General features: G+C 43.3%; 1 protein-coding gene across 15 annotated transcripts in view; it reads right to left on the bottom strand.

Annotated features, from left to right (window-relative positions):
• The window catches only part of lama2 (laminin, alpha 2), a 142,257-nt gene extending 129,875 nt beyond the window's left edge, over positions 1-12,382 (bottom strand). For 13 of the 15 annotated variants that reach the window (XM_090232607.1, XM_090232609.1, XM_036975728.2 and 10 more), the window contains exon 1: positions 12,079-12,382. In XM_090232607.1, coding sequence (XP_090088733.1) covers positions 12,079-12,145 — 67 coding nt within the window. In that variant the 5' untranslated portion in view covers positions 12,146-12,382. The remainder of the gene's footprint in view (positions 1-12,078) is intronic. The other 2 variants (XM_090232611.1, XM_090232617.1) reach the window with 1 other exon arrangement.
• Between the last annotated feature and the right edge of the window lie 111 nt (positions 12,383-12,493).

Here is a 12,493-nt window from a genome sequence, read left to right as displayed (position 1 = left end):
AATATTCCCAGTTAAGAAGTTTTAGGTTGTAGTTGTTATAGGAATTATAAGACTATTTCTCTCTATACCATTTGTATGTCATATACCTTTGACTATTAGATATTCTTATTGGCACTATAGTATTGCCAGCCTAATCTCGGGAGTTGATAGGCATGAAGTAAACAGCGCTGTGCTTCAAGCATTGCGAAGAGCTGCAAGCGCAGGAAAGTGCTGTTTGAATAAATGCTTACGAGCCTGCTGCTGCCTACCACAGCTCAGTCAGACTGCTCTATAAAATATCAAATCATAGACTTAATTATAATAAACACACAGAAATATGAGCCTTAGGTCATTAATATGGTCAAATCCTCCGGAAACTATCATTTCGAAAACAAAACGTTTATTCTTTCAGTGAAATACGGAACCGTTACGTATTTTATCTAACGGGTGGTAACCCTACATCTAAATATTGCTGTTACATTGCACAACCTTCAATGTTATGTCATAATTATGTCAAATTCTTGCAAATTAATTACGGTCATTGTTAGGAAGGAATGGTCTTCACACAGTTCGGAACGAGCCAGGCTGCCCAAACTGCTGCATATACCCTGACTCTGCTTGCACTGAACGCAAGAGAAGTGACACAATTTCCCTAGTTAATATTGCCTGCTAACTTGAATTTATTTTAACTAAATATGCAGCTCTGGTCCCAACCCCACCTCCAGCTCTGCTTCCAGCCCCACCTCCAGTTCTGGCCTCAGCCCCACCTCCAGTTCTGGCCTCAGCCCCACCTCCAGCCCCACCTCCAGTTCTGGCCTCAGCCCCACCTCCAGCTCTGGTCCCAACCCCACCTCCAGCTCTGGTCCCAGCCCAACTTCTATCTCTGGCCCCAGCCCCACCTCCAGCTCTGGTCCCAACCCCACCTCCAGCTCTGGCCCCAACCCCACCTCCAGCTCTGCTCCCAGCCCAACTTCTAACTCTGGCCCCAGCCCCACCTCCAGCTCTGGTCCCAACCCCACCTCCAGCTCTGCTTCCAGCCCCACCTCCAGTTCTGGCCTTAGCCCCACCTCCAGCTCTGGTCCCAACCCCACCTCCAGCTCTGGTCCCAGCCCAACTTCTATCTCTGGCCCCAGCCTCACCTCCAGCTCTGGTCCCAACCCCACATCAAGCTCTGCTCCCAACCCCACCTCAAGCTCTGCTCCCAGCCCCACCTCCAGCTCTGGTCCCAACCCCACCTCCAGCTCTGCTTCCAGCCCCACCTCCAGTTCTGGCCTCAGCCCCACCTCCAGCCCCACCTCCAGTTCTGGCCTCAGCCCCACCTCCAGTTCTGGCCTCAGCCCCACCTCCAGCTCTGGCCTCAGCCCCACCTCCAGCTCTGGCCTCAGCCCCACCTCCAGCTCTGGCCTCAGCCCCACCTCCAGCTCTGGCCTCAGCCCCACCTCCAGCTCTGGCCCAGTGAAAGTCCAGCTGTCTAAACGGTAAACAGAATGTGGTCAGGGGGCTTCTGTTTGGCTAAATAAATAATGCCATGGAAGAAGAAGGTGACTCAGACTGTCTGAAAGGACAAGACCAGGAGAAAAAGTGTGTCTGCGTGTGTGCATGTGCGTGCGTGTTGTGTCTTGTGTATTGGATAGTTATGTTCCCAGACATAGGATGCACAACAGGTAGTGGGAACAGAACAGCAGTACCACAGTGGAGGGGAGAGAACATTTGGCGGTGTGCCTTCCAGAAGTTCTGTTCCTGTTACTCTACTCAAGTCTGGGCTCTGGCCTGGGAGGGGCCTCACTGTTTCTCCACCTCCCACACCCTTCCTATCTCTGCATGGGTCAGTCCAAAGGCCACATGCATTTTTCCAGTTTTACATTCCAAGTATTCTGTTCCAGTCATCAATCAAACAAGACATCTATTTACCACAACATTTACAGGACACAAATGAAAAATGGTAAAACTATTTAGTCCCCCCCGCCCCCCGTTTCTCTCAATCTCAGCAGCATCGTGGACGCTGTGTACTCTCTACTTTCCCCTACAGTAAAGTTTCTCTTCCAAGAACAGCATGCACTCACATCTGTATTTTCAATTACACTATAGAGTTCCCAGCCTGGAGAATGTTGTTATTTCCTTTGATTATGGCCAGAAAGCTTTTAAACAGTGTATCCCAGAAAATATTCACTTTCTACCTTCCCCTTAGTAGACCTCAGTGGAAAAAAGTACTGATCATCTCACTTTACCAGAATCTCCTCTGTACTACGGCCCTCAGACAGTACAGCAAATCCACTGAACAATCTCAGCCATCTGAATCAAACTCAATTCGAGTGAGTTACAAAAATACAGTGGGGCAAAAAATTATTTAGTCAGCCACCAATTGTGCAAGTTCTCCCACTTAAAAAGATGAGAGAGGCCTGTAATTTTCATCATAGGTACACTTCAACTATGACAGACAAAATGAGAGAATCACATTGTAGGATTTTTAATGAATTTATTTGCAAATTATGGTGGAAAATAAGTATTTGGTCAATAACAAAAGTTTATCTCAATACTTTGTTATATACCCTTTGTTGGCAATGACAGAGGTCAAACGTTTTCTGTAAGTCTTCACAAGGTTTTCACACACTGTTGCTGGTATTTTGGCCCATTCCTCCATACAGATCTCCTCTAGAGCAGTGATGTTTTTGGGCTGTTACTTGGCAACACAGACTTTCAACTCCCTCCAAAGATTTTCTATGGGGTTGAGATCTGGAGACTGGCTAGGCCACTCCAGGACCTTGAAATGCTTCTTACGAAGCCACTCCTTCGTTGCCCGGGCGGTGTGTTTGGGATCATTGTCATGCTGAAAGACCCAGCCACGTTTCATCTTCAATGCCCTTGCTGATGGAAGGAGGTTTTCACTCAAATTCTCACGATACATGGCCCCATTCATTCTTTCCTTTACACGGATCAGTCGTCCTGGTCCCTTTGCAGAAAAACAGCCCCAAAGCATGATGTTTCCACCCCCATGCTTCACAGTAGGTCTGGTGTTCTTTGGATGCAACTTAGCATTCTTTGTCCTCCAAACATGACAAGTTGAGTTAAAAAAAAAAAAAAAAATTTATTTTTAGCCCTTTTTCATGGTATCCAATTGTTGTAGTAGCTACTATCTTGTCTCATCGCTACAACTCCCGTACGGGCTCGGGAGAGACGAAGGTTGAAAGTCATGCGTCCTCCGATACACAACTCAGCCAGCCGTACTGCTTGTTAACACAGCGCGCATCCAACCCGGAAGCCAGCCGCACCAATGTGTCGGAGGCTACACCGTGCACCTGGCAACCTTGGTTAGCGCGCACTGTGCCCGCCACAGGAGTCGCTGGTTCGCGATGAGACAAGGACATCCCTACCGACCAAGCCCTCCCTAACCCGGACGACGCTGGGCCAATTGTGCATCGCCCCACGGACCTCCCGGTCGCGGCCGGTTACGACAGAGCCTGGGCGCAAACCCAGGGACTCTGATGGCACAGCTGGCGCTGCAGTACAGCGCCCTTAACCACTGCGCCACCCGGGAGGCCCTTGACAAGTTGAGTTTTTACCAAAAAGTTACATTTTGGTTTCATCTGACCATATGACATTCTCCCAATCTTCTTCTGGATCATCCAAATGCTCTCTAGCAAACTTCAGACGGGCCTGGACATGTACTTGCTTAAGCAGGGGGAGGAGGGGGAGGAGGGGGAGCAGGATTTGAGTCCCTGGCGGTGTAGTGTGTTACTGATGGTAGGCTTTGTTACTTTGGTCCCACCTCTCTGTAGGTCATTCACTAGGTCCCCCCGTGTGGTTCTGGGATTTTTGCTCACCGTTCTTGTGATAATTTTGACCCCACGGGGTGAGATCTTGCGTGGAGCCCCAGTTCGAGGGAGATTATCAGTGGTCTTGTATGTCTTCCATTTCCTAATAATTGCTCCCACAGTTGATTTATTCAAACCAAGCTGCTTACCTATTGCAGATTCAGTCTTCCCAGCCTGGTGCAGGTCTACAATTTTGTTTCTGGTGTCCTTTGACAGCTCTTTGGTCTTGGCCATAGTGGAGTTTGGAGTGTGACTGTTTGAGGTTGTGGACAGGTGTCTTTTATACTGATAACAAGTTCAAACAGGTGCCATTAATACAGGTAACGAGTGGAGGACAGAGGAGCCTCTTAAAGAAGAAGTTACAGGTCTGTGAGAGCCAGAAATCTTGCTTGTTTGTAGGTGACCAAATACTTATTTTCCACCATAATTTGCAAATAAATTAATAAAAATGTGATTTTCTGGATTTTTTTTCTTCTCATTTTGTCTGTCATAGTTGAAGTGTACCTATGATGAAAATTACAGGCCTCTCTCATCTTTTTAAATGGGAGAACATGCACAATTGGTGGCTGACTAAATACTTTTTTGCCCCACTTTATGCTCTGATCTTCATCTTCATGGCCAGGTCTGCCAATCAAAAATACATTCTAATTTAGTCATAGTATACCATTAGTTGATGAATCTACTAGTTAATTGGATAATTTTTTTATTCAATAATCAAGCATTAGCGTGAAGTTGACAAGTCAGTGGTGTTTTCTGTGCATCATAAATGTGTGCAGTATGAATGCTGTTGATAGGTAAAGGCATCTAAAGCTGAATTAGCCTACCGTTTCCATTGAAGGGACCTCAAACAAGACAATGTAATTTCTTAGATGAGTTTTAGAGTAGAAATAGCCCATAGAATAAGTTAAGAGTATGACAGTGAGTAAAAGACAGACTGCCTGCTGTCATGGTGGTGGTGCTACTGTATTTCATCCTCTTGTCAAGCCTAGATTAAATTAAGTCCAAACTAGAGAGATAAACACACGCGAAGGACAGTGTTCAGACTTCCTTTAGATCAAGGACAGTTTCATTTTCGGCTCACAGCTCTGTAATATCAAATAACAACTCATCTATTAATTACAGCAGCAATGGATGTTATTTAGGTTAGAATATCAAAACTCTAAAGTGATTAATCAATTAACCGGTTTAAATGGTAGTCAGGCTAAATAGTCTGAAGTCCGACAATATGTGGGACAGTTGGTAGGTAGCAGAGAGAGCAATAAGGCAATGACTTAATATACTGTAAGGCATCCCTTTAGTAAATGTGTAAAGTTAGCTTGTTTCTCAGATGCTTATTTCTTCCTGGCAATCATGTAACTGTGATATTTATAGCTTTGCCAAAATAAATAAAACCGGTGATATTCCAAAGATCTAAATCACAGGAATGTGACGGCAAAAAGGAATGGTCATGATTCAGTGCGATGCTTTACCTAATTTCAGCGCTCATTCGAAATATAGGAAGACATTTTTATAATTCATTGGCTGGCAGGGAAAGAATCCTACCGAAGCCCTTCCTCCTATTGAAATGAAGGCAGAGTGAGAATGGGGCCCCACGGTGCAATGCATGTTATACATATGTTAAAAGCCCATTCCACTTGTCAAGGTGCTATTTGTTTCCAATGAATCACAGCTAAGCACCTCCAACAGACATCTCAATAACACCTTATTTGCTGGTACAGCAATATGTGTAACAGGAAACAAATGGAAATGGGATTCAAGCACGGGAAATGGGATTCACGCCTCTCAGACGACAGGCACAGGGAAGCCAAATAGCCATTAGCTTGGGAGGCTTACGTGGGACTTAATCTCCTCTGCACAGAGCAATCTCAGGCAGGCCAGTGTGGGAACAAATACAAACACAAGGAAAGGGAAGAGACTACATACAGACCTGTGGCTACTTGAAGGATCTCTGTGACGCTTCAGCACGTTGAGTTGATCCTCATTACTTTATCTGTGCCATATGTTGTGGGTTCAACTCGCGAATGTACCACAGTCTTCTTTCAGCCAATTGAAAGGAGGCGTGACGGAGATCCCTTGTTGGTTGCAGTGGGGACAACTGGATGGAATGCATACATTAGCAATGCAAGCCAAACCTGATGGTGTAATACCGTGTGTAATGTCTCCCCTGAGACACTTCTGGCTATGGGGTTAGGCTGATGCATGGGAACTATGGGTCGGACAAATAGTACGGTGCATGTTCCACGGTGCCAATGCACAAGGAAGAAGGCAATGACCACAACATGATTCTAATATGTCTGTATAGCGCACCTATTGACAGATAACGGAAAATACCCGATATCGCAGCCTGTGTAATTATCCACTTTTCACGCAAGATATGTGGAGAAATGTGAACTGAAATACAGACTATAACATTATTTAGACTCGCTATAGATTGAGAATATGGGCTTTAGCAAAGTCACAATGAACCTAGCTTGAAGATGTTTTTTTGAACGAGTGACTTGAGGCAAACGAGTACAGACGGCTCTAAAAATCCAAGTCCCTTCTGCAGAGCAGAGTTAAGAGTTAGCGGGTGACTGTTGGCAATACTTTGTGAAGTTGCTCTCCAAACAAGCTGCCCACGGGTTTCAAATGTGACAAGAGAATCCATTTAGTGCGATACAATGGTCAAGTACTTGGAAGCTGAGAAAACATCCAAGGAATCTCCTGTCATTCACGCTCCCTAGAAAGGAGAAAGAACTGACTTTGTCTTTCATACACACTTAGAAAGGAATACCCATTTTCTTCTTTATTAGGTGGCATGATCTAGAAGGAAATTAGGAATTCCAGGCTAAATTGGTAGCCTTGCCGATAACAAACCAACACCTCTATTCTGTTGCTTCTGAGAGCAAAAAAACATAGCTATTACATCCAATAGTCCAATATAAGACTAGGATGCTGTCATTACAGAAGCCATTTTATTAGAATGGATCAGTTCAGGAAAAGTAGGCCCTACTAATGCAGGATTCAAAAGGATGTTGAGTGTAATGTCTCAGGTAGTTGACCCCAGGTTTCTGTTCTGCTAAGTCATAGGGGACACTACCCTTTTGATTAGTATTCTTCCTATTTACCTACTGACCTACCGGTCACAGCCAGGCCTGAGAATGTCACCTGTGAATAATTTACTTCCAAGACATCGTTCAATCATATTCTAGACCCCCAGAATCCTCAGAGGTTATGTGTCTATTTCAGGGGGTGTGAATGGTCAGACCCCTTCACCAAAATAACATATCGGCTCAGCACAGACAACATTCATATTTCATGTGCCCCTGCCTGCTAACATTTACTCTGTAGCCTGCTCCAGTGTGGTTCACCCAGAAAATCTGTAATGGGAAATATGTCACCCAACATAATAAGCATTTAATTTTTTTCCAAAAATGTCTTCTGTCCCATCTGTCTTTTGATGCATTATGAATTCAATCACATTTATTTTTTCTCTCGGTTGGCTGTGGCTTTGTTTGTAATGTAGTAATCTTAGAGGTGCTGTGAATGTGGCTGCCTGGCTGGTCTGAAGTGCAGAGTTTTGTGGTGTTTTCTCCGAGCCACACAGTGTGCACTAGAGAGGAGAGGCACTGGACTGCACTGAGGTCAGGGGCCATGACCCTGAGAGGTCAGCTGAACACTGAAGGCAATAAAAGAACATAAACAGGGCGCATCCCATGATCGTGGAAAGGGCTATTTTTGTGTTCTTATGCTCAAACATGATTACAAAACCAATGGGGATCCCAAACGGGGGTCCCTGGGCATGTATCCTGCGTGCCCCCGTCAGTAATCCAAAAATACTAGTTCTCTAAGATTATATAATTTCAAAATGTATATACAGTACCAGTCAAAAGTTTGGACACACCTACGCATTCAAGGGTTTTTCTTTATTTTTACTATTTTGTACATTGTAGAATAATAGTGAATACATCAAAACTATGAAATAACACAAATGGAAACATTTAGTAACCAAAAAAGTGTTAAACAAATCAAAATATATTTTATATTTGAGATTCTTCAAAGTAACCACCCTTTGCCTTGATGACAGCTTTGCACACTCTTGGCATTCTCACGACCAGCTTCATGAGGTAGTCACCTGGAATGGATTTCAATTAACAGATGTGCCTTCTTAAAAGTTAATTTGTGGAATTTCCTTCCTTCTTAATGTGTTTGAGCCAATCTGTTGTGTTGTGACAAGGTAGGGGTGGTATACAAAATATAGCCCTATTTGGTAAAAGACCAAGTCCATATTATGACAAGAACAGCTCAAATAAGCAAAGAGAAACGACAGTCCATCATTACATTAAGACACGAAGGTCAGTCAATGCGGAAAATTTCAAGAACTTTGAAAGTTTCTTCAAGTGCTGTCGCAAAAACCATAAAACGCTATGGTGAAACTGGCTCTCATGAGGACCATCACGGGAAAGGAAGATCCCTGCTGAAGAGGGTAAGTTCATTAGAGTTACCAGCCTAAAAAATTGCAGCCCAAATAAATGCTTCACAGAGTAACAGATACATGTCAACATCGACTGTTCAGAGGAGACGGAATCATGCCTTTATGGTTGAATTGTTGAAAAAAAACTACTAAAGGACACCAATAAGAAAAAGAGACTTGCTTTGGCCAAGAAACATGAGAAACGGACAGGTGGAAATCGGTCCAAATTTGAGACTTTTGCAACTGCCGTGTCTTTGTGAGACGCAGAGTAGGTGAACAGATTATCTCCGCATGTGTTGTTCCCACACTGAAGCACAGAGGAGGAGATGTGATGGTGCTTTGCCTGTGACACTGTCTGTGATTTATTTGGAATTCAAGGCACACTTAACCAGCATGGCTACCACAGCAATACTCCATCCCATCTGGTTTGCACTTAGTGGGACTATCATTTGTTTTTCAACATGACAATTTTATTTATTTATTTATTGTACCTTTATTTAACTAGGCAAATCAGTTAAGAACAAATTCCTATTTTCAATGATGGCCTAGGAACAGTGGATTAACTGCCTTCTTCAGGGGCAGAACGACAGATTTTTACCTTGTCAGCTCAGGGATTCGATCTTGCAACCTTCCGGTTACTAGCCCAACACTCTAACCTCTAGGCTACCTGCTGCCCCAATGACCCAAAACACACCTACAGGCTGTGTTAGGGCTATTTGACCAAGAAGGTAAGCCATGGAGTGCTGGATCAGATGACCTGGCCTCCACAATCACCCAACCTCAACTCAATTGAGATGGTTTGGGATGAGTTGGATCGCAGAGTGAAGGAAAAGCAGCCAACAGGTGCTCAGCATATGTGGGAACTCCTTCAAGACTGTTGAAAAAGCATTCCAGGTGAAGCTGGTTGAGAGAATGCCAAGTGGTGCACCACTGCTAAATGACTTTCTATCCCAAAACCTCACTGAATCTCTTATTTCTGCCGCAATTTCAATCTAGGATACAATGAATCTCATATATTTTTACACTCCCTGTTGAAAGGGTCAGGGAAATTACAAAATACAGTGACTATGACTAAACTTCTCATCTCTCTAAGCCTTGTCACAATGACACAACAAGAAGAAATCACTAAGCATCCTCTATGATCTCAGTTACAATTTCAACCATGGATCCTTCTACCTAATAGTAACACGCTAACTTCATCTCTGTTTTGTTGACACTGATCTGAAGAACACTGTAGCAATGCACTACTCAAAACTGCCAGATGTCAAGTCAGATTCCAGTCCAGGATCAGGGCAGCATGGGTGAGGTGAAATTGACACCATGCGTTACCACAGGCCCATCCCTGTGCTACAAGGCTGTGGTGAAGTGACCATGGGGTAGAGAGAGAGAGAGAGAGAGAGAGAGAGAGAGAGAGAGAGAGAGAGAGAGAGAGAGAGAGAGGCCTCCTGCAGAGACCAAAGGGTACAGTGAGAGGTCAGTCTTACATCACTTAGTCAGGACAGACAGGCCCACATCACATGAGAGCAGTGTCTCAGTGCAGCTGCTGAGTGGGGAGTATGCCATGAGGGTCAGAGGAGAAATCCCACAGCTCTCTGAAGGACTGCATATGGGGCCCATATGTGAGGCAATAGTAGTCAAAAGGTTATCGGTTCAAGTCCTGGCTGCAGGCCCTGTGCTGTGTTTAGTTGTTTATATTTATTTAAATACACAGAAATGTATTTAAACAGGGAAATCCCATTGAGACCAAGGCCTCATTTACAAGGGAGCCCTGCACACATACAAGTTCACAATATTTCCAATTCCAACGTAATAAAACATTTACACTGAACGTCGACTGAATGATTCGATTTTCTGATATTTAACTACAGTGTCCTTCTGTAAGGTCAATACTCAGACTTGTTTACTGTAGTATCGGATGCAGCTCGGGGACACATAACAAACAGTTTTAGCACGCATGAAGTTCTATACTCAACCTCATGCAAATATGCTAAACAAAAACAGCCATTCAAACAGTCAGACTATTGTAAATACATGATAAACATATTTTATAGCCTCATTACCAGGAAATCTACACTTACAATGATCTTTTCTTTGACAATCAAAAATACTCAGTGCTGTTTAATGAACAAGGCCCTTCTTTTGACTGTAGGTATTTCTTCTTTTGCTATTATGCTCCCACATTTTTGTCTTCAAACAAATAGGTACAGTCAGCCATTCATGTTTTTGACAAACACAGCCATTTCAAATGATTGCCAAAGCACCCACAATTGATCAAATCATACTCTTGGCATCTTTTCATCAGTATTGACTAAGATTAATTCAGACTACAGTTGGGACCCAGTTTTCATTGTCACTGTGACAGAATGGAGTATTGATTTTTCTTCTCTATGCTTCATTTCTCCCACAAAAGCAGTCTGCCAACAACTCTGCAGTGAAAGGTACGACCACAAAAAAGACGCGTTACGTCTTTCACGCACAAACAAACAGAAAAAACCCCAGAGAAAGTGAAAAGTAGTCCATGTGGCATTATAATACTGTTGGTGGCCTGCCAAACAGGGATGATACAGAAGTAGCTACAGTATCACAGAGGAATATCGCAGGCCTGAGAAACCTTACATGCCTGTTACAGTAGCTTCCTCTCCTCTCTCATGTTGAGTGGGCTTGTGTTGTTGCTTTTGCGTATGATCATCCATCCCAAATTCATCCAGCATCACCATCTGGACATACTTGGAGCGCCCACTAAACATCTGTTGGGCTGATTTGGTGATGCTCTAAATGACCACAAAATAACCAGCATTGGAAGAGATACACGCTGACCTCAGTCCGCTCAGCTCTGTTATAAAACACTCCTGATAACTGATCCAAAGGGGATTATCATGATGATGACACACATAATGTCTCTCCTTCCTGTGCCTCCTTCCTGTGCATCTTTAGAAGACAGGATGAGATAGCACTATTTTTGCTTAACACCTGGCTAAATTTAGAGTCCCCGCCCCCCCTGCCTTGGATTCCATTAACAAACACAGTGACACCTGTTAATGGACACGTGTCCCTTGCCTTTGACAGGAGAGGACACAGATCCTGCCTATCACTAACCTAGAAAACAGACACTGAACGAAGCTCTATGTGACAAAGAAGAGGGATATGTCTCAGTCATACACTGACACAAGGCACACACCTACAGTGACAGCCAATGATTACATTTCAACAAATTTAACTCAGATTAAAAAAGAACATGGTTTGTATAGATAGCATCAATGTCCTATCGAAGCTGGAATCAGCAGTTAAAATGAGGGAAAAGCTCTAACTTAAATCAAAGTGGATCTTTACAATTCATATCTAAGCTTAGATAGACATCAAAACACAGTTGATGATTCCAACTGATATTTCTGATAGAATCCCTTTCTGTTTTGACACTGAATGTAATGATGTGGGTACCCCATACAGTGGTGGCAGAACAAAGTTGGATGGCTAAACAATTTCTGTTGGTTTACAGCTGTCCAAACATGAAAATTCTAGAAAGAGTCTAGAATTCTTCTTTAAACTGATATTCTAAAGATATGGTTCAGAGAAGACTAATTAGAACATAAATTATATTTTCTCTACTTTTGTCACCCAAACCAATATTCTAACGTAATTAAAAAATATATATTAATGTGTCTGTTTAATGAAAATAATAGAGTAAGCTAAAAAATAAAAGGGTAATCTTGCCAAGGAAAATTAGTATATTATTATTTAAAAAAAGGATTGGTCAAACCTGTGACTAATTCACAAATCAGAACGAAATATTTCAGATTGTGAGTAAAGCGATTTCTTGGCAAACGATCCACTCACCCCTTTGCTGCGCTCGGCTGCATTGCCATAGCAACGCTATGAGTGTAAAAAACGATAGACCTTTCATTTTCAAATCTCTTCATCAGCGTGCAGTCTGGAAGAGTCGCTTTACGTGCGACGGACTCGGCGCCTGAAATTGAGGGGAATGTCAAAGAGTGACTTTTGCAAGTTCAAGAAACTCTCCCACTCCCCCGCGCCCAATGGGAGGGGGCGTCACAGAACAGAAGTTAAGGGATCATATGTAATGGGATTCAGGGAAGAATAATACTTTTACTAAACTTTACGATGATAATGGTCTTATAATAAATAGTAAGAAACAAACTAACCTAAGTGCTGAAAACAAAATGTAACTTTCCAAGCGTTACAATGTAGGTTTGTCATTGATGCTGAGACCAGTGCAAACATGTAGGCACCC

Source organism: Oncorhynchus mykiss, chromosome 4 (genome assembly GCF_057628025.1).
Source record: "Oncorhynchus mykiss isolate SJ-2025 chromosome 4, ASM5762802v1, whole genome shotgun sequence".
Lineage (NCBI taxonomy): Eukaryota > Metazoa > Chordata > Actinopteri > Salmoniformes > Salmonidae > Oncorhynchus > Oncorhynchus mykiss.
This window is presented reverse-complemented; position numbering and strand designations above follow the sequence as displayed.